Source organism: Anabrus simplex, chromosome 2 (assembly GCF_040414725.1).
Source record: "Anabrus simplex isolate iqAnaSimp1 chromosome 2, ASM4041472v1, whole genome shotgun sequence".
Classification (NCBI taxonomy): domain Eukaryota; kingdom Metazoa; phylum Arthropoda; class Insecta; order Orthoptera; family Tettigoniidae; genus Anabrus; species Anabrus simplex.
In genome coordinates, this window is record NC_090266.1 from 874,897,382 (window position 1) to 874,921,247 (window position 23,866).

General features: G+C 41.7%; 1 protein-coding gene across 1 annotated transcript in view; it reads right to left on the bottom strand.

Annotated features, from left to right (window-relative positions):
- Positions 1-22,123, bottom strand: part of Cyp18a1 (Cytochrome P450 18a1) — a 32,600-nt gene extending 10,477 nt beyond the window's left edge. Inside the window, exons 1-2 of the mRNA XM_067139511.2 lie at positions 21,657-22,123; positions 4,078-4,199 (exon numbers count right to left, since the gene is read on the bottom strand). Coding sequence (XP_066995612.2) covers positions 4,078-4,199; positions 21,657-22,026 — 492 coding nt within the window. The 5' untranslated portion in view covers positions 22,027-22,123. The remainder of the gene's footprint in view (positions 1-4,077; positions 4,200-21,656) is intronic.
- Between the last annotated feature and the right edge of the window lie 1,743 nt (positions 22,124-23,866).

Consider the following 23,866-nt stretch of genomic DNA (forward strand, 5'->3'; position numbering starts at 1 on the left):
ACCCCTAGCACACAACTGCAAGCTCTTACAGAGCAGTCACCTTTTTTTCATTCCCTAAGTACAGTTTAGGCTACTTGAATTGTTTCGGAATGTGAATATTTTTACACACAATTGATGATAAGTAATCATGATATCAGATTTAATGCTAGTTATTCTAAAGAAACGTGCATTAACATGCACATAGCCTTACAAGAATCACACAATATCTAAGCAATTTTAATTGTTGGGGTCAACTGGTAGCTGATTTCTAATGTGTTCCCTTAGTTCCGGTCTCAATATTAACCTCTTAAAACAAATCGAAATAAAATATTAAGTCGTATAACCGACTGCAGACAAATATTATAAGGTCGTCATCCTGAGATGTACAAATGCATCATAATCTCTTTTCACTAAGAATTTAAGCCGAATTAATACCCTTTTTCGCTAGAACCTTTACGAACAATTTGCTTGATGCCCAAATCAAATGGCCTACTTCCCGACTGTTAAAACAGCCTACCTCCTCCTTGCATAGTGGCCAATGCGAAAGAAATACTCCATGATTTCTTTCTTCAACACTAGTTTTTGCATCGTGCTTTCTGTCCTGGACTCGTTGAACTTGTCCAATAACCAAAACCTACAGGAATCTATGTGTCATATGCAAGAGAGCTTATCAGATGTAAGATGCAAACAAAAAGGCTTTTCAGCTGAACTGTATTTAAGGACATCTTTGTTTCTTCAGTTACTACAATATGGCTTCAGAAGGTGTTATTTAATGGATTTCAAAAACAAATACAACATTCATGACAGTCTATAGAAGAAAATGGTAGCGTAGGGAAATATCAACAAGAGAGGAGAGCTTCCGTACAAATCGAGGAACCTACAACTTTCTACATCTTCACGATAATTGTACATTCGTGTGTTTTGTTGATGTGGTATCACGTGACAGGTTACATGCCTACAGCTACCTTTCTTCTGGGCATTCTTCTATAAGGTACAGGTCGCTTGCAGTACTGTTTGTGGAACCTACCTGTTGTGAACACACGCCGAAGAGAGGAAGGACGTTTCAAAACAACCATAAATATCACAGACGCCTATTGGTTATCTTGCAGTTTTCCCCTAGAGTCAAATGGGGCAACTGATACATGACGCCACACATCACATATAAACATCTCATTCGACGAGTACCTTGTAAATTATTGTGAGTTTAGTAAGCATAACTTTTACCCCATACCGCCGCCGGGTATTCATTTTATTATTTTCAGCTGACGACCTGCTGCTCACTTGAGGTCTTCATCATAGACCCTGAGTGTGACTAAGAGTTGGGAAGAGAAATTAGAGAATATGTTAATAATGGCACATAAAGGAACGATTTTCAGAACAAAATTCTGACCATTCAGCGTCTCTGAGGACAATTAGAATATACGTGAAACAGACAATAATTTTTTTTTATTACCTTAGTTGCTCCTATGCAACTATTTATTAATTTACGAATTATGGACATTTCACCGACCCCGGGACTAACGCGTAGAAATACACGAATTTAAAGATATTTTAATATTATCTTCTTGCACTAAGTATACGTACATGTGTGAGTAAATCCCAAGACGCTGACAGCCCTCGTGGGGCTTGGCCCGCAAAGCGACCGCTGCTCAGCCCGAAGACCCGCAGATTATGAGGTGAAAATAAAATAGCGTATGGCTTTTAGTGCCGGAAGTGTCCAACAACATGTTCAGCTCGACAGGTTCAGGTCTTTGATTTGACTCCCATAGGAGACCTGCGCGTCGTGATGAGGTTGAAATGATGATGACGATGACACATACTGTACACCCAGCCCCTGTGCCAGCGGAATTAACCAATGATGGTTAAAATTTCCGACCCTTCCGTGAATCGAACCCGGGACGCCTGTGACCAAAGGCCACCACGCTAACCATTTAGCCATAGAGATGGACAATTACGTGGTGACGCGTGGTCATTGCAACGAATCCTCTCGGCCTTTAATCTTTACTTTATAGACCGAGGCCACTCACCGTCAGATAGCTCCTCTATCGTTCTCACGTAGACTGAATGGACCTCGAGCCAGCACTCAGATCCAAGTAAAAATCCCTAACCTGGCTGACAGTCGAACCCTGGGCCTTTCGGTAAGAGGCAGACGCACTAGGCATGACCTGGCTACGTAGATTTCTTACAAGCTGTATTACTGTAATGCCTGTACACGTGTAACTTAAATTAAATTGGGTCTGAAATTTGAAAATCAACCTCAATATCTGATACAGTCCTGTACTGTACGTGCAGTATCAGCCAAGTACAGTATTTAAAAGTTCAAATGGATGAAACTAATCAATTTCTTAGAGCTCAACGACAAGATTCGAATTCCTGGCCTTAGAATTGTGCACAAGAGTTTCTGTAAAGTTGTGACCGGATCATTGATATCTTAGAAAAGTTTGTTACAAGAAACGGTCGACACAGTCTATAAGACGTCTTTATTACAAGTCGAAGAACCGGTGGAAATGTGCTTCGTGCTGGGACAAACTATGGAAAGTATATTATATACTCACTGATGTGACAAGATCAGGGGCCCCGGTAGGCAACTGCCCATTGCAACCAGGTACAACCCAGGTATATACCTGGTGTGAAAATGGGAAACCATGAAAAAACATCTTCAGGGCTGCCGACAGTGGGGTTCGAAACCACTGTCTCCCAAATGCAAGCTGACAGCTACGTGGACCAAATGCACATTAAGTTCTAGTTACCAATGACTTAATATTCATGTATTTCATGACACTAGAATAGGAGACGGCGTGTGCAAACGTTGAGAAGTAATTAAAACCCAATTTTCTTCGAGTAATTAATAGGAAACTTCGTCATGTCTATGAAAATGGTCTACTTAACATGGTGGGTTACAACCACTAGCAGCCCATCTCAATACTGTAACGGTTAGTGCTATTAGCTGCAGTCCTCGGAGTCCTGGGTTCAATTCTCGACCCTGTGAGAGATTTAAGATTGGAATGGAGGCTGGAAAGAGCTGCATCACCTCGGAAGATCCCAGGAGACGAATTTACTTTAGCTACCAGCCGTTGATGATAATACCTAAGAGACTCGGTTATGTTTGTAGTATCTCAAAGGAATGGAATACAAGTAGGTGTTAAGCATGGCCACAATACCTAGCATTGATCTCCGTTTGAGTAGCCATTGCTTGCTATAAAGAGGCTGGAAAATGAGTTGATTGTTGGCTGTGTTGCTGTAGTGTATGAAATAACTAGTAATTTAAAGTAATTTGGAACTAGGATGAAATAAGAAAGCCAGGATGGAAAAGTGGTACTATATTGAATGAAATGTGCCGGAATGAAATATGAAACTAGCGGCGGAAGACCCTTAGTGTGGATTCATCGATGGCACCTGGATCCACCTATCATCTGATCTGCAGTAGTGGTCACTGTTCGTAATGAGTGGATATCTATTTTCAAATGTTAAAGAACCGTTTCAGGAACATTAATATGAATAAAAGTTAGTATTTTAAGGGCTCATGATTCCAGTGGGTCTAGTTCCAGCCTTTTGCATTTGGATATTCATATCATAACGAACAGGAAAGGAGTGTCTGAGTATCTACTCACAGTCAGGTAGAGAGGAGTAGGATAAGCTAAGGCGAGAATCCGAACACAAAAGTAACCATTTTTCTCGTACATGATTTGAAAAATTTTAAGAAAAATCCGAATTTTTACTACAAATTGAATGCCTCTGTCTGACATTGGGCCGTGAAATGCAAGAGAACATTACTTTTAATTAAGAGGTGTCTATGAAAATTGTCAGATATGCCATGCTGGGTAGTGGAACAATTAGAAACATACAGGAACAACCTATTTACATTGCTTTTGTAGTCTACATTAATATCAACATACAACAATTAACTTGCGCATGGTTTTGTTTGTTATATTATATAACTCAATTCATGAGTTATTCCTCTGAGGTTGCTGCCTATTATAACATAACGACTGCGGAAGATGTTACAGACTTTTCACGATCGTATTCCATATGACTAGTGCCGAAAGATAACGAGAACTTGGTAGTAAACTGACTAGAACTTGGTAGTAAGTTACTCACCATAATACGCGACTCCATGTGCTCCTTGCCAACACCTATATATTTCATGCCGAACTGGCGAAGTCGTTCATGAAGGAAGCGTCGTTGGTCCTTCCATAGTCGTCCATCGCTGTTGATAATGCCTGGGAACAAAAATATCAGCACTTAAGACGATTAGTTGCTGGAGGCAGTGCTAGATAAGGAAAGGAACTGGGCTCCGGCTTCAGCTTTGTCTCTTAGTACCGCCTTGGTTTCTAATGGAGATTTTTCCTCCAAGCACATAACCAAATAATACATACACACACAAGCTGGAGATCAAAACAATACCTTTCAAGGTAGGCCCATGTTACCTGAATATATGTAGTCAGTAAATATTTCTGGAATCGATTAATTCCTGTGTTGTTGACTAGTTAAATATGAAAACGTGAAAATAAGAGAAAATGTCTTAGTCTGTTCTAGATAAAAGTATCCATTCCACTAGCTATTTTTAATCGAACTCGGGTGTGGTAGGGTGATTTCTCTGGCTTGAATAGCCTGATTACCATCGTTCTGTGGACCTTTGCCTCATAACTAAGCCAAACACAGAATTAACCCGCATTTATATCAGTGAGAAATCACGTTAATTCCTGTATTTAGCCTTTAACGACGCTTACTTTCACATTCGTAAAAGTCTCCTGGCACCAAGTAAATAGCTAATGAGTTGCGGCACCAACCTGAGGCTTATTCGTGGAACAGCACTAACTATGAAGTACAAACACAAAAGTTACTTAAGATCAGACGCAAAATCTGTTTTTCTTCTCCATTCCCTACACTCGTCCTTTCACGTTAAACCTCACCGTTGATATACCATAGGCCTACTGGAATTACGAGAGAAAGTCGGGATTATTAGACAATAGTCTGATCCAATAAACAGATGAATATGTCCACTGCGCTTCTACATAGTAATCGAAGGTTGAAGTCTAGACACTTTCTCCTGTAATTGCATTTCCATATTACCTCATCATAACTGTGTATTAAAGATTGCTGCGCCAATCCAACACCCACACAATAAAGCTAGATCTGTGTTTCTTCTCACAAACCAGTAGCTCATGAGTACGAATATGGAATGAGTTGTATAGTCAGTAGATTTACGTAGAAACTAAGCTAGACATGTTCATTTTTAAAGTTAATGCTACGTGATCCGAGGAAAACTGCCATAAAACTTGATGATTCAAGAGATGCTTGTTTTGTGTTCTTAGAGTGTCCGACCTGTGAAATCAGAAGTGAGCACAAAACCATTTACGCAAAGGACCGATAACAGTGGAAGATAAAGCATTATATGGGATGGAGAAATCAAGGCAATGTCCACCCGCTTCTACCCCCAGCAATTAAACAAGCACTGATTTATTTTCTAGGCGGAGTGATCTTCTAGACATCCAGTTTCTGAAGTAATAGTCTAGTTCTTAATGCCTAGACCAGACGATGAGGAATCACACCCACGGCCTTCTAGGCGAGACTGAAGCACATTTTTGGTCTCGAGCAGTCATATGATTATTTAAAAAACAAGGTCCATGAAAGAGATGATTTGAGATAGTAGATTTTATCATTACGTTTTTTTAATCCGCGATAAAATGCGAAATGCACGTTTTTCCAAGAAATAAGAGCAACATTACATTTTTTATGAGACATTTACGCGTTTTCTTCCTGGCCGTTTCCCAGTTAATTAGTATTGACACTTCTCATGGATTTGGCCAGTTTTACGGCCGGATGTCTTCCCGTCACCAAACCTATGTTGATGTATTTACTATTGCGTCTTTCTCGGGTGGTTAATAGTGTGATTTGTTGTACGTAGGTGAAGAGAACTGTAGCAAGACAAACACAAAGACCCAGCCCCTGAGCAAGAGGAATTAACCATACATAGTTAAAATCCTCGGCCCGGCTGGGAATCGAACCCCGCGCGCTCTGAACCGAAGGCCAGTACGCTGACTATTCTGCCAAGGAGACAGACATGATACACTCTCGTGTATAAGAAGAAAATAGTCATGATGAGTGTATGAGCTGTCTGTACTACAATTTTAATTGACTTCAAAGCAGAAGACTGGCACACTGTCTGTCTTTCCTTCAAGTAGTTTAATAACCTCTCCATGTATTTTTCTTGTTACCTTCTATGAATAGCATAGGAATGTGATTTAGCAGCTTTCATCTTTGTTATCTCTAGGCCTACTGTTACCTGGAGTTCTCAACGCAATTACCAGGTTCTGCCACTGGCGTAGGAGCTATTTCGACATGATTGTAACATATTGGCTGCTTCTGCAACACTTATACCTAGATATTTTTAGATAAAGTCACCATCTGAACAGCGATGAAAATTGAAATAATTTGTATTTAACTTTCAATAGAGGAATTTATAAAAATTGCCTTGAATACATTCTTAAATGCATAAACGTATATTTTATGAGTAAGTAGTTCCAAATCACTTTACATGCTTGTTAATGTTCACATTTGCACTTCCAGTTCATGTATTCCTTTCATTATTTTCCTGAATTTAAGTTGTAAAATCTAGAAAATCCAGCAGTTGACACGTTGATATTTGTACACCAAATTCTCCATTAAACACATTACGTTCAACTTAAAATGCTACAAAATGCTAAATGATAACATTACTAATGATAGAAAATGTTAAATTTACATTTTAAAATGTGAATATCTTTGTTTTTGAAATGCTCAGATCAACCATCTCTAATGCTGATGATCGTTATTTTACAGGACCTAACATCTAGGTCATCGGCCCTGGGACAAAGAATAAGAGGGAAAGAATCTTATTTCAAGTTCGGTAACAATTATTTAAACAGAGTAAGTTGGCTACGCAACTTGGGTCACGCAGATGTTGGCTCGCATTCGGGAAATAGTGGGTTCGACACCCACTGTCAGCAGCCCTGAAGCTAGTTTTCCGTGGTTTCCTATTTTCGCACCAAGCAAATCCTGGTGTTGTATCTCAGTTAAGACCACGGTGACATCCTGCCTAATCTTCGTCCAGTCCTTCCCATCGTTGTCATAAGAACTGTCCGTGTTGGTGTGACGTATAAGAAAAGAACCCACCTGTTTAAATCCTACCCCCATTTTAATGAAAACTACTTCACATTATTAAAAACGCCACAGCTTCATTACTAAATATAGTCTGTATACAAAAAGATCTTGGCTAGGAGACTTATCACAGACATGTTCCAAGCACTGAACCAGCAAAGAAGACTACTTCAAAGAGCAAATGCCATGGTTGTTAAATTAATTGTTAACTGACTAGCTAAGTGCGGTTATAATCAAAAGAAACGAAAATAAAATAACCTCTCAAAGTCTTTCCAGTTATTATTCAGTCCTGCAGTACGGCCTACTATAGTCTATCGAAAGGCTATTCAGAATCGTCCAAGTGGCTGCTGTACCGTCGCGTTATCCACCCACTCAAAGCGCGGCGCTCCGCGGAAATCTTCAATGCGTTAATAAATTATCACTTGCGGCAGGCCAAAATACTTTTAGGCCTACTTCATAAAAGGACAGTTATGGAAACAGCTTCGCCTTTAAGACAGATATAGTTATAACTTCGACTTGACCAATCAATACAGCATTTCACACACTGGAAGTAAATATACCTACTCATCGACAAAGTAAGTAAAAACACAGGTAGAAAGACAGTGTGAGTACTACTCTAGCTTCCTGCCCTTGTTTGGGCAAAATTTAGTATAGTAGGTTATGTTGGTTTGCTTTCCAACGTCGCTCTGACCAGCACCATATCTAAACGGTTAGTGTGCGGGCCTTTGGTCCCAGGAGTTCTCAGCTGCGTCGAGGATTTTTAACCTTAATTGCTTAATACCCCTAGATCGAGGGCTGGGTCTGTGTGCCGACTTTAACATTAGAATTCACCAAAGTTAGGGACCCATCCTCATAGACACGCAGGTCACCTACAGGTGTTGTTTCGAAAGACCTCCATCAGGCTTCTCCGGAGGCCATGCGCCGAGAAAAACGTCGCTCTAACTCTTTCGACGACGGTGGGATGGTGAAGAGCTAGGACTGGTAAGGGAGGGGCCGTAACCTTAGCTAAAGGTACAGTACCAATATTTGCCTGATGCGAAAATGGTAAAATAACAGGAAACCATGTTCAAGGATGCCAATGATGGGATTCGTAGCCACCATCTCCCAAACATGAGCATACAGCTACACAGACCGAAACGCGTGGCCAACTCGTAGGGTAAAACTTTGCCATATTGGTACTTAAATAATGTTCTACAGTATATCCACTGCGATTACAAACACCAGTGTATGACACGAGGGTTGGAAATATCTAGTACCGGTAAGGTATTTTTAGGACTAAACAAAACTATGTAAGAATTCGATGTTGGGAGGGCTAACATGTTACTAGCGACGGGTACAGTCCTGTGCTGTCCGACCATAAGATGATGACTTAAGCACTCAGAGGATATTTTCCCTCATGAGTCATCAACAGTTTCGAAACAGTAAAAATCATGTATGTGCTTGCACATGGGTCCAGTGTAGATCATAACCTTTCTCAGTCGTGTTAGAATTGTTTTTTTTTTTTTTTCGTTTTGTATTAGTCCTTTTAAAAATAGTTTTGTTATTAATACTTAGCTTTAACCGAGCGAGTAGACTATACGGTTTCGGTCACGAATGTGTGAACTTACATTCGGGAGATAATGGGTTCGAGTGCCTCTGTCGGTAGCACTGAAGATGGATGTCTTTTCTTAAATTTGATTACCATTTTGATTTTGATCTTGGTGGTTTTTAGAATTGAGCTTTGAGTTTTGAAATTTGGTTGGTTTTTATTTTGGTTATTTTTAGTGCTTCAGCGCAGTCCTAGTTGGATCAGTGCGGAGAGAGCCGAGTACCTCATTAACTCTTTCAACATTCCAACATTTCAACAATGAATAAGAAGGTGTAGGCTACATAGAATTTTAACATAAATGTTTTTACACTTGTTCAAACATTCATCAATTCTTAATAATAATAATAATAATAATAATAATAATAATAATAATAATAATAATAAAAGTGTGGTTCGATTAAATCTGGTGTAATGTTTTTCAAGAACGAAGAATGTCATTCTGTTTTTAGTTCAATCATACTTTTTCAGGTGTTAATAAATGTTTTCTTTTTGAGGTAATTCCTAAGTTTATTTAAAATGCATTAGTTTTGACACACGAAAAACCTCACGGTTCTACGTTAAACACACGGTAACTTAGATGTTATCAGCTCCAGGAAGCTGCATCCACGGTTACTCACGCTGAGTATGTTTACAGACTGTAAGTTATTAGTCTCCAAATGGCATTCGGCACATTACTTAACGTTAACTTCCAAGCAGAACAATTCCGTATCATTGCTTCCCGCACCTAGCAGGGAAGATACGAAAACACTAGTAAGCCTATCTACCGTACATCGCTATGAGCAAGTAAACTCTGTACCGTATGCTAATAAATGTACGATGAATTTTTACAAATAATGGAGACAAGAAGATGGAGAGGCCTGTTTTCCTCGTACATAACGAAATCGAGAACTGTTCAATCCATTGCTTGTTGCTTAAACTTACAATATACAGTTCCTAGTTATTAACTTTCTCTCCAGTCGTCTCGGTAACGTTAAAGCTAGTTAGAGAACTTTCGGGAGACTGAATGCACTTTTTGTTGCTTGTATTTCAGGACCTTGGGACATGGTGGTACTTAGTGCATGAAATGACTGTCTGGTAACCTGTGCAGTGGTGGCGTCTGAACTAGTGCACGTAAGTTGTAATTAACTGGGGCTACGGCAGCGAAGAAAGTGTCCGTAGTCTGCATGCTGCAACCATCGCAGTGTTCACGGTAACCAAGCCTAGTAAAATAAAAAGAGTGACCTTACAACAACGCCCCTTCTCAATTGTCCTCACGACACTGGATACACCCCATTCTCCAAAAGTATCAGACGAGATAGAACTTGGGCCAACCGAATGGGTATCTAGAATGTTAACTACCATTGCAGTAGAAGTCAGCGAGGTTGAAGCAAATAATATTGCTGTATTTATTATTATTATTATTATTATTATTATTATTATTATTATTATTATCATAATTCATCTTGCACAACGATCATAAAATCCATGATAGTTTCCAATGAAAATTAAGAAACATTGTGAGATTCGGAGCTCTTCATTTCAGTACCATATGCTATACGATACAAGTTTAGATAATGTTAACCCTTTTCTCCTAATTTACTCACATAAGTACATTTCCGATGTGACAGCTTTGTCTTGTAATCTTTCTGCCTGCCACATTTACGTTGGCGCTACCTCTCCTGTACTTTTCAAATAAAGCGCAACAACTGTAACATGTGTTACTACCCATAAGCTGTCATAAGACTCCATGGCTAAATGGTTAGCGTGTTGGCCTCTTGTCACAGGGGACTCGGGTTCGATTCCCGGCATGATCGAGAAATTTAACAGTCATTGGTTAATTTCGCTGGCACGGGGGCTAGGTGTACGTGTCGTCTTCATCATCATTTCATCCTCATCATGACGCGCAGGTCGCCTACGGCGTCAAATCCAAAGACCTGCACGTGGCAGGCCGTATATGTCCTCGGACACTCCCGGCACTAAAAGCCATCATTTCATCTGTCATAAGAAACTCCAGAGTGCCGGAATCATGCTATGTAAAGAGGCTTTTCAACGTAGCAGTAAACCTGCTGACCCAGATCTCTCGCATTTCAGCACTCTTAGAAAATGACAACCTTGAGTACAGAACGTGGGGCGTCTAACCTGCTACCCAACTGATCTAATGGTTGTTTGTGTCCGACTTCATAGACTTCTCTTCATACACATAGCCTACAGCACACGATACTACTGAACATCACAAAAACATGCAATAGTGAATATATTTCTCCACAGAGAGTTGGCGTAAGGAGGGGATCTGGTCGTTAAACTGGGCCGAATCTGCAGCGAATGTTAACCCAAATAAACTAGGAAATCAATAACAATCAGAAGAAGAAGAATGTTATAAATCAGCAGGAACAGATGAAATCAGAACTCAAATGGCGAAATACAGTGGGAAGGCATGGACGCAATGGCTTTACAGAGTAATGAAATTAGCATGGAATGTTAGTAAGGTACCTTCTGAATGGACGAAAGCAGTGATTGCACCTGTCTAAATGCAAGGGAACAAGAAAGATTGCAACAACTATCGAGATTTCACTGATCAGTATACCAGGCAAAGTATTCACTGAAATTTTGGAAGGGAGGGTGCGATCACTGGTTGAGAGTAAGGTGGATGAAAACCCGTGCAGCAAAGCTAGTGCAGTGAGTTTGCAGGTGTGATCAACATTATTCTGTAAGAAGGAAGACAGCTCCCGGACGACACTATCTTTACACTGGTCTGTTTCCAGACCAACTTTGCTTTGCGGGAGTGAAAGTCGAGTGGCCGCCTCTGTGTTGTAGTGGTTAGTGTGATTGCCTTCCACCCACGAAGGCCCGGGTTCGATTCCCGGCTCTGCCATGAAATTTTAAAAGTAGTTTGAGGACTGGAACGGGGTCCACTCAGCCTCGGAAGGTCAACTAAGTAGGGGTGGGGGTTGCGGTCAGTTTGACTCCCTTCTCAGCCATCCTTGAATTGGTGTTCCGTGGTTTCTCACTTCTCCTCCAGGGGATTGTACCTAACTTAACACCACGGCCGCTTCCCTCCCTCTTCCTTGTCTATCTGTTCCAATCTTCCCATCCCCCACAAGGCCTCTGTACAGCATAGCAGGTGAGACGCGTGGGCGGGGTAATGTTCTTCCTCCACATTTGTATCCCCGGACCCAAAGTCTCACGCTACAGGACACTGCCCTTGAGGCGGTCGAGGTGGGATCCCTCGCTGAGTGAAAGGAAATAACCAGCCCTGGAGTGCAAACGGATTAAGGAAGAAAGAAAGAAAGAAAGAAAGAAAGAAAGTTGTGTGGAATTAAGATATCAAATTCATATATTAGAAGTAACAAATATAAACCAAACCAAACCCCGTGGTGCAACAGCCCCGAAGGGCCAAGGCCTACCAAGCGACCGTTGTTCAGCCCGAAGACCTGCAGGTTACGAGGTGTCGTTTGGTCAGCACGACGAATCCTCACGGCCGTTATTCTTGGCTTTCTAGACCCGGGCCGCTATCTCACCGTCAACAGGTCCTCAATTGTAATCATGTAGGCTGTAGGCATAAACCGGCTTTGGTGGTGGAGTCATGTGAGGCGAATGGAGGATGGTAGGTTACCTGAGAAAATACTGGACTCGGCCATTGAGGGTAAGAGAAGTAGAGGGAGACGAAGACGGCGATGATTAGACTAAGTGTCTAATTATTTAACGATAAGAGGCATAGAACTAAATGAGATCACAGAACTAGCTACAAACAGGGGATTGTGGCGGCGTTAAGTAAATTAACAAAGGCTTGAAGACTGAACGGTGAAAGGCATAAGGGCCTATAATGATTTTGTATGCATGTATGTATGTATGTATGTATGTATGTATGTATGTATGTATGTATGTATGTATGTATGTATGTATATATGTATGTATGTATGTATGTATGTATGTAAGTTAATAATAGCAAATTGGATGAAACCAGAGCTCCTCAGAAGGAGGAAGAGTGTCAAACGAATTCGTAAATGTTATTTTATTGTATTAGTCGTCGTAGATAATATTTGTTGTATTAGTTGTCGTAGGTAATGCCTAGCCACCAAGAAGCCGTTCTAATTCCACATTCATATAAGTGCGACAGCAGTAATATACTGTAGGTTACCACGAAAGGTCACCATGAACACGGAGGACATAAATGAATGTTTTTCTACTTATGCGATCTTCCACGATCCGGGTTCGCAATTTAATCCACAATTATTATAATAGTGCCGTGTATGTACAACACTCTTCTACGACCCTGGATATGTCGTGACTTCTTCAGTTCCATCCCAGAAAAATGAATTCAGCAAGTTCTGCTAGCTTCGAATGAATACACTATATACCACCATCATCATCACCATTAATACTCCTGTTCCTAATAATAATAATAATAATAATAATAATAATAATAATAATAATAATAATAATAATAATAGCAACCATTAAACATCCTTTCAGCTACTATCGATCTTAAGAGATTCCGAGAGTTGGCCGTACGGTTAGAGTCGCGTAGCTGTGAGCTTGCATTTGGGAGATAGTGGGTTCGACCCCTGCTGTTGGCAGTCCTGAAGATACTTTCCGTGATTTCCCATGTTACACACGCGGCAAATGATGGGGCTGTACCTCAATTAATCCACGACCGCTTTCTTCCCACTCCTAGCCCTTTCCTATCGTCGCCATAAGACTTATCTGTGTCGGTGCGTCGTAAAGCAAATTGAAAAAAGACTGCCGCCTCATCAACACGGATAGGCTACCCAAAATAAAATTATTCAATTCTGTTATCACGTATGTAAAACTAAATATAATTTGTATAGTGATTACTGTTTCAACAAATCTACCGTCGAGTTCATTAGCCCAAAAATGTATGTGTCGGCCAGTTTCAGTAGGTCAGACGGTATTGAGTGCTGGCTTTCTGAACTCAAGTTGTCGGGTTGAATCCCGGCTCAGGCTAGTGAAGGTGCTCAAATACGCCAGTCTTCTATCGGTAGATTTCCTGGAACATTAAAGAACTCCCGCAGGACAAAATTCCGGCACCTGGGCGTCACCGGAAACCGTAAAAGTAGTTAGTGGGACGTAAAAACCACAACACTACTATTTATTAAATAGTGAAAACTTTCTTTCTTAATCAGTTTACCCTCCATGTTTGGTTTTTCCCTCGGACTCAGTGAGGAACCCCACTCCTACCGCCTCAAGGGCAGTGTCCTGGAGCGCGGGACTTTGCGTCGGCGAATACAACTGGGGAGGAAGACCAGTACCTCGCCCAGGCGGTCTCACCTGCTACGCTGAACTGGGGCCTTGTGGTGGGGGGGGGGGAGGGGATTGGAAGATTGGAATGGATAGGGAAGGAAGCTGCCGTAGCCGTAAGTTAGGTACCATCCCGGTATTTTCCTGGAGGAGAAAACCACTTCGAGGGTGGCTAATAAGGGAATTGAACCCCCATTTACTCAGATGACCTTCCGAGGCTCCCCGTTCCAGCCCTCATACCACTTTTCAAATTTTGTGGCACAGCCGGGAATCGAACTACACCACAGAGGAAGAAAATAGTAACAACTATTACTGTTATTATCGTGATAGATATTCCAAGAAATATTTAGAATGCTAAAGAGCAAGCAAATAAAAAATATTTGCCCACTTCACCACGTACTGAATAATAACTCCTGTCCATCAGCCAATTACAAGGGAATTAAACGCAGGAACGACCACATTAACCGTTCAGCATATGTATTGCCACTGAGCCCGTGTGGTTACCTCAGCGTGGCTTATCACGACACTGTAAGCGTCTGCGGTAAGACAATCCCCTAGTAGAGTGTTTCATTACGACTATAAATACCAGAGTCACTTGATGACTCGCCTACTGTTAGCGTCACGAAAATACCCCTGGGAACTACTTATACGGAAATATTATGATTAAACATAGACAACATGTTCCACACATTATTACAAGTTGTCTCATGGATCTCTGGACTTACCGAAAGGGAAACACGACGAGTTTCATATCAAATCGACCTGAAGGATGTCCACTTACTGCGGGTTTCATCTTACATTTCAGCAGGTTTGCGTTGCGTACGCGAGCCAATCAAGCAACCAACCCTGGCGCTACAGACCGGACGGGCCTTGGCCTACCAAACAACAGTTACTCATCCCGAAGGCATACAGATTACGAGGTGAAATGTGGTCAGTGTGACAAATCCTTTTGGCCATTACTCTTTGCTTTCTAGACCAAGGCCACTATCTCATGGTCAAATAGTTCCTCGAATTGTTCTCACGTAGAATGAGTGGATTTCAAACCAGCCTTCGGGTAACCTGCCCTGGCTGAGAATCGAACCCGGAGCCTCTAGGTAAGAGACAGGCACGCTACCGTACAAGGGTCAAGGAGTGTCAATTCATTGGACCAGTGCCAGATATGACTTGGTGGCATTCTGACCCAAGAATACGGGTTCCATCCCATCTCTCACTAATGACAGCTGTCCGACTCGATGGCTAAATGGATAGCATGCTGGCCTTTGGTTCAAGGGGTCCTGGGTTCGATTCCCGGTCAGGTCGGGGATTTTAACTTTCACTAGTTAATTCCTATGGCGTTTGTGACGTTTTCAGCATTTGATTTCATCGTAGGTAGGGCCCCATTCTCACAGACCTGCAGGTCGCCTATACGGCGTCAAATCGAAAGACATGCACCAGGCCACACGCCATTAAAAAAACTGACGACAGCTGAGGTTGTTAGCATGTAACAATATTGTGTCAACTGGTATGCAAACGAACTCCCAAGGGATGACATTTAAGAGTTATGCTACTGGGAAAGTATACCACCATTATTTCAGTAATAATGAAAATAATAATATCAATGTTACTGATATTTACGTTCCTCTAAGTACTACGATTTCAGAGACACCGAGGTGCTGGAATTTTATCCCAAAAAAATATTCTTCCGCTTTTCCCACACCTTGGCGGGGTCGAGCGTACGAAGTGAGTCATACATGTTAACCCGTCCCTGTTTCACGGCTGTTTGCCCTTCCTGACGCCAAAATATATAAGGAGGAATTCTTCACTATTGCGTATCTATTTCTGTGGTGGTACAAAGGGACGAGTGGGTGGCTACGCAGTTCGAGTCACGGAGCTGTGATTGGGTTGGATCCCAATGGAATGCGGCGGTATTTGCATCCGTAGATTTATTGGCCGGCTGAAAATCCCGTCTAAAATGAAATCGAACCAGGGACTCTCTGAAACAAAGGCCTCTACGTTTATCATTCAGCCAAGGAGCCATACTCGCAGTTCCTTTATTTGTCTGTCAATATATCGACACGAGCCTATCGTATTTGAGCTCTTTCAAACGACACCAGACTGAGCCACGATTTAACACGTCAGTTGTCACACAAGACTAATGCTCTTCCGACTGAGCCATTCAGCTAGCTTTTTCTTTTCCTTCTTCTTCTTCTTATTATTATTCTATTCCGTCTGTGTCATACATGTATCGGACACTCGCCTTCTGTTCCTAGATTGGGTCAGACGCTGATAGAATTCGGTGGCATTTACGAGTGCGAAATATATGTATCAGTAATTTTATTGGCCTGTTGAAAATCATTTCTGAGATAAAATTTCATCGTCTTTGCGTCTTTTATGTCAATTAGCAATTAGAGAAATATCAAACGAAGAAGAATCCTCCCCCCTCCTCGCCGCCACCACATGTAGGCCTATTCCACTAGAAAGTGGCAATAGGATTTTTTTTTTTTTTTGCTATTTGCTTTACGTCGTACTGACACAGATAGGTCTTATGGCGACGACGGGATAGGAAAGGCCTAGGAGTTGGAAGGAAGCGGCCGTGGCCTTAATTATGGTACAGCCCCGGCATTTGCCTGGTGTGAAAATGGGAAACCACGGAAAACCATCTTCAAGGCTGCCGACAGTGAGACTCGAACCCACTATCTCCCGATTACTGGATACTGGCCGCACTTAAGCGACTGCAGCTATCGAGCTCGGTACGGCAATAGGATCAAGAATGCTGAGAAGTGAGGTCTGCTTACTTATATGTGAATGTAGTTTGTATGCGTATGTCACTGGGTTGTCTCACAGTGATATTGGCTTAGGCTACAACTTCAGGTTATCACCATGGGCTAGGATAGAGGCGCTTGTTGCTGTTACTGCTGTTACCTCATGTAAAGTGGCTCGGTATATTCCAATGATCAGTCATGCGCAGGCCTAAATGTGTCTGCAGAAATCTCTGTTGATATGATGCCTGTACTATAGCCTACTGTGTATTTCAAAATAACTCGGGGTAGAATCGAGAAGTTATCATCTTGACATTTCCCTGGTGGTAAAGCGCGAAACCAAGGAAGAACACTTCTAGTATCGTGGTAAGTATGATTTGAACCACTTCTCTGTTCACCTAGTGAGCTGGCCTTGCAGTTAGGGGCGTGTAACTGTGAGCTTGCATTCGGGAGTTAGTGGATTCGAACCCAACTGTCTACAGCCCTGAAGATGGTATTCCGTGGATTACCATTTTCACACCAGGCAAATGCCGGAACTGTACATTAAACAGGGCCACGGACCCTTCCTTCCCACTCCTAGCCCTTTCCTATCATATCGTCGCCATACGACCTATCTGTGCCGGTACGATGTAAAGGCAATTGTAAAAAAATTCCTGCAATATTAACCCCTAGATCACGGTGGCAGACAAAGCCTCTCATCTTAGCCTGTGGTCATCTCAGTTTATATGTCTTGGTACGCACGGCTATGAAGGTGAGGCCATTGCACTTGAGCTCATTTAACGATTGGCCAGTCATTGCCATTGCCACTTAATAGAGAAGAAAAAACAGGCAGTTGCTCAGCATTGCTCAATCCCATGTGGATCACTGGAGGAATAGCCAAGATGCAGGATGTATAAAAAGTGTCTAGCTGTTCTGCTTTTCCTTGAAGAACAACAGGCCCGGATCTATGGACAGCAAAACTAGGGGAGGCACCTAGAGATCCATACGCTTAGGGATTTTGTATGGGTTAATATCGCCTGTTCTTGGTTAGCTTCGAGTTTTGATATTTACTAATTTTTAGGACATTTCTTTCCGAACGGCAGCTGGTAGGTTGGTCATTCTGGAGTTTATATCGATTGTTTTGCCTCACATTCAATTTTCTCTCCAGATCAACAGGGTAGGAAACACCGAGGTGCCGGAATTTAGTCCCACAGGAGTTCTTTTACGTGCCAATAAATTTACCGACACGAGACTGGCGTATTTGAGCACCTTCAAATACCACCGGACTGAGCCAGGATCGAACCTGCCAAGCTGGGGTCAGAAGGCCAGCACCTCAACCGTCCGAGCCACTCAGCCCGGCACTTCAGTATGTTGTGCAGTATTTTCTTTATTTCCCTTCCATGTCCAGCACCACGGTGTAGGGGGCAATGCGTCCGCCTGTCACCCGGCAGCCCCGGGTTCGATTCCCGGCCGGGTCAGGGGTTATTAATTGTAAATGGTTAATATCCCTGTGTAGTCCTTAATGTTCCTTTCCTCACATTCAACGCTTTACACTTCTGAAATTTACACATATGGTGCAAGTAGGGGCAAAAGATCTTTCTAGGTCGACGCACCGAACAAATAGCATATTTTAAAACAATTCCTCTTCCATGAAATTTCATGCAAGTAAGCGTACTCAGTATGACTGAAACAAGTAGGTTTACATAAGCTAAGATACGTGACGATGATTGCAGCCTTCAGAAATCAAAAGATCCAACAAGAAATGCTTTCTGAACCCAGTATAGGCCCTACATGTATGTAGTCTATGCCCTACCTATTATTGTTGTTGTAGGTAGGCAATTGTTAATGTTTACTAATTTTAGAGGAATCCTTATCTGAGATTAAAATATGAACATAAATACTGAATAATCAAGCAAAACAAGCCTAGTTATTTTATATTTCCATCGTTTGACAGAATTTTCCTTCAGTAGTCTATGTGGAGGTTTTTTTAATTAATTTGGCAGGGGGGTTCCAAATATTATACATCCGGCATTGACAGCACCCCCCCCCCGCACAGCCCGAAGGGCTGCAGATTACGAGGTGTCGTGTGGTCAGCACGACGAATCTTCTCGGCCGTTATTCTTGGCTTTCTAGACCTGGGCCGCTATCTTACCGTCAGATAGCTCCTCAATTCTAATCACATAGGCTGAGTGGACCTCGAACCAGCCCTCAGGTTCAGGTAAAAATCCCTGACCTGGCCGGTAATCGAACCCGGGGCCTTCGTGTAAGAGGCAGGTAAGCTATCCCCGCACCACGGGGCCGGCACATTGACAGCAACTCTTTTATTTATTTCAACGGTCAAAGTAAAGCTTTAACTAGTATCTTAAGTATCAGACCACGTTCTACCGAATAATGAAGCATTTACAGGCGAGATGAATTATCTTAGGTCAAAACCTCACTCTTGGCCATCCCTCTCTGCGATATATTGTAGGCCTACTCTTCAGCTTCAATATCGGGATGGTACTTAAAATACAGGCCACGGCTTTTCTTTCGTAATCCTGTCACCAACTAATTACAAATAAGCTACGGTACAAATACCAGTGCAGGGATTAGTTTAGCAAGTTGAATGGGTACACAGGGTCGTTGAGCAAGAAACCAAGTATCTTACACTACATGAAGTCGAACGTATACCGAGAAATGCTTACTGCAATAATAATAGCAATAATGATAATAATAATGTCGGACTGAGTATCTGAGTCCAGCTGAAGATGGCGAGTTCGATCCCGGCGCAGTCCGGAGGACCGAGTGAGTTGGCTACGCGGTTCGCGTCAGGCAGCTGTGAGCTTGCGTTTGGGAGATGCTGGATTCGAACCCAGCTGTCAACAGCCCTGATAATGCTTTTCCGTGGTTTCCCATTTTCGCACCAGGCAAATGCTGGGACTGTACATTAATTAAAGCCATGTTCGCTTCCTACCGAATCCTAGTCCTTTCTTCTGTATCCTATATCAACGAGCAAAATAAAGCTAAACTAGAACAAATATCGTATCACACCTCGCTCTACCAAAACTGTGTATAGGTATTTGAAGGTGCTGAAATACGCCAACCTCCTATTGGTAGACTTACTGCTGGTGGCGTAATAGTAGGCCTACTCCTGAGGGACACAATTCAAAACCGTAAAAGTAGTTAGTGGAACTCAAAATCAAAAACATGTTGTTATTAACTGAAGGAATGTTAAACACGTAGACTGACAGCAATATGAGCAAACTACAAGAATATTAGCACATACTTTGTAGGACATGAAACGATGGTTATTCAAAAGGGGGTTAAATAAGTTAGCACGGAAATATATGATTTCAATTTCCGGTGTGTCTATTCCCAGTTCAACCGAGCGAGTTGGCCGCGAGATTAGGGTCTCGCAGCAGAGAGCTTGCATTCGGGAGATAGTGGGTTCGAACCCCACTGTCAGCAGCCCTGAAGATGGTTTTCCGTGGTTTCCCATTTTACACCAGGCAAATGCTGGGGATGTACCTTATTTAAGGCCACGGCTGTTTCCTTCCTTCCCACTCCTAGCCCTTTCCTATCACACCGTCGCCAAAAGACCTACCAATTTTGGCACGACGTAAAGCAAATTGTAAAAAAAAAAAAAAATCCCAATTCCAAATTCCGTTAGGTTACGATAGATCCCGCTCTAAACATAGGTCAATATTCAGTACACAACAACAGTTCATTAGAATGCATGCAGAAATGTAGGCCTACGGCAAATTTAAAAGATTTTTGAAACTGAACATTCTTATGTGAAAATTCATAGAAATCGGCTATGAAGGCTGGTAAGCCGAACATAATTTGGAATGGACAAAAAAAGAAGCAGTACCTAAGAAAGAAGAGAAGAAAGAAAATGCTGCATACGAGGGAACTAAAACTGAGTTGATGTCTACGAGAATGTAAGTGAAGTTGCGAGCAGGGCAACAAGAGTAGGCCTACAGGCTTTTCGGGTTCTCGTAACAAACATTATTGTTATTATTTTCATGTGTCAAGCTGGTTGAAAGCTACTTGTACTCCTCTAAGAAATTCGTGCTGATTTCTGGAATGTGCTCTAATGTCACAATTAAACTGGACGTTACCGTGCCATTACAGAACCATTGACAGTTGTAAGTTGGGAGAGGGGATTGTTAAGTGACGGGGTGAGGGGAAAAATATTCAAGTACAATGGCCTTCTATTAAATTATCATTGCAGGAAGGGCAACATTAGTAGTATGTAAATAAACCAAAGAAATAATGCAATATTCGGAAATATATAAACAAATCAAAGAAGATACATCTACTGTATTCGAAATTAAACACTTCGCACTCCTAACAGTCAAAATGCATTTTTAATCAAGGTTCGACCGGATAAAAAATAAACAATATTGTGAATTAAAAATGTGTCCATTTCTAACTCTAGGGATATTCCTTCACTCTTACTGTATATTCATTAATAGTAGCCTATATTGACCACACAGATTGTATTCAGTCTGGCCTCGAGCACTTGGCATTAAAGTTTAGTGGCTAGCATTTTAGTACTCACTTTAACTTTAATACCATAAGCGGAAGTCTCTTTATCAACTACATTTTGAAGTTCGAATGATACTCAACTACGTTTCTTCAACACTACTTGCAAAGTTCTTTTGAAGCTGTTCTTCCTGTCCAATAACTTACTGAACCTAAGACAACATACTGAAACATTTGCAAGTGATCTGGATTTCGAACCAGAAGACCTCGAATTAAATTCTGAAGTTATTAGCTTTAACATGATTGGTTAACAGTACTGTCCTCACACATTCAAGCAGTTACAATTCAGACTGACTCATCAATAGCTGGGCTATGTAACAACCATACCAACCAGATTGTATCATACAGCACACGGTCAGTGACACCCAAGCAACTAGGAAAATTTACAGGAAGCCCACAACTTGCAAATAAAACAGGCGATGAATTTTAATTTACGTTAAATAAATAAATAAAAATCTGTCACTCACCATATCCACCCAGAATATTGGTGAACTCGGTATGTGGACGGCCGGTGAATTCTTCCCGCCTGAAGGCCTCCCGTATCATCTTGTGATCACTAAGGACTACGATCAGCTGATTTCCAAGTCTCGTGCTGAACATGGACCCGTACTTCCTAGCCAGCTCCTTGAAGTGAAGATGAGTGTCGCCCTTGAGGAAAGGCAGATAGCCGATGAGTGGGATTCCCCATGGTCCTGGAGGAAGGGCTCGCAGTTCGTGGAATTTCTGCGCGAATCTGACGGTCACCAGCACAGCGAGAAACACTACGAGAGTCCAACACAGGTCTGCGCTGCCCACTACCTCGCGCCAAACCCACAACAAGCCACGCTCTACCAACATCTTATCAGCGAGCCAGTGCAGATTCTTACTAACACGCACCTTCCTTGTCCTTGCTGTCTTTTATAGTGAATCATCAGCTGTCCAAGTGCCACCAGGGGGGAGGAGAAACCGACGAGGGGGTGGGGGCAGCTGCTCTCTTGTTGGCCTTTGGGCGGATCGAGATATTTGAGATGGTGGGAAGCAGCCAACGAGAGGCCGGAGAGTGAGACCCAGCTCAGACGCGCAGTGGCTGGGCACTGGCGAGGTTGTTGTCGGCGCACGGTGCGTGCTACATCTTGAAGTTGGGGGTGTGCTGTCTACTACTTCCGCACTCCAACTACACGTGGCTCGTGATCTGAACTATACTGTGCTATTATGTAAGTGTTCGTACTCAGCTTGCAGCAAAAGTGCACACGTAATGGTATTCCAGTCGTTCTTAGCCATGTATCCACGTCGGCTGTTTTTAAAACATTTAAACAGTTCTTGCTTTTGTCAGCCGACAACCTCGCTGCGGTAAATTCGGGAATTTATGACAAACGACCTCTGTTTATTCCTTTAATAAAATAAATGATGGCGAGTAATTACAATAGAGGATAATTCACTTTTGAACATGGGAAACAAGAAAACAAATAACGTACATTTAAAGTTCTTACAGAATCCTACATTTATTTGACAGTGTGTTTTGTTCTACGCTAACGTGTGGCAGGTGATTTATAACAGTTTACGAGTGTCTCATAATTTTTATAAATAAATAAATACGTGAGTAAGCAGTTAGGTCCACTAATCCACCTGTCACCATCGTCATCATCATCACGTACGATGGTGAGTACACACAATTACGAAATCAGAAGACAAATAAAAACGGAGTGTTTTAACACACTATCATCCATTGTTTTATGCCTCCCATTGTAGCCTTCAGTGACAATTTATTTGGTTTCTGATTCTTGAATTCTTATACGCAATATTCGATTAGTTTTTCGCCGATTTTTGGGAAAGTCATGATGTGGAACTATGTTTCTTGTTACAGTCGACAGCTCATGTTCCCCAAATCTGCTTTTAATTACGATATGTTAAATGGTTGCATAGTTTTATATCCGTAACGCTTACGATAACCTACTGAACAGCACGTCTACAGAAGTGCTAGTGTTACCATACCAATAGTTCAGAATGACATTGTGGGTCTAAAGCCTATCAAGTTGGAAGCCGCGGCATGCGGAATACAACATTGATATAGGTGATAGATTCATTCTCTGACACTCTCCTCAAAGTATAGGCTACTCCATAAATTCTTGATCAGATCTACAACCACAACAACAACGTAATAATAATAATAATAATAATAATAATAATAATAAATCTCCTGCAGATGTTGAATACTTCTGCTTCATTGACAGACGATATTTCAATTATACTTAATTCAGACATTCAACTTGACATTGTGATCTATGTGTTTGATTTGTATTGACAGTGCTTCTTTATTCTGCCCCCAACTATTTATCCTACCGTATTTTACTTCTAGGTTTGATATGCTGTTCCTTGTTTCATCTTGGATATTTTCCTACCGCTATACGTTCCCTGATATTGAATGAACAACCGTAGCCTGTTCCTATTTTCATTACAGTTTGAGATTTATTCCCTTCCTAATTATGAACATATTGGTGAAATATTCTAATCACAACTACAGAGATCTGAACCGCGAACGCCAGAGAAATTAGAAAATATTATGTTCTTTTCGTGCATTAGTTTCATTTTTTTAACTCTCTGAGAAAGTATTTTCGTTTGATGAGCTAAGTGAGTGTTCATTACGATGTAAAATTTAATGATTTGGCACATCATTATTTCACTGTGATTCATCACCAGT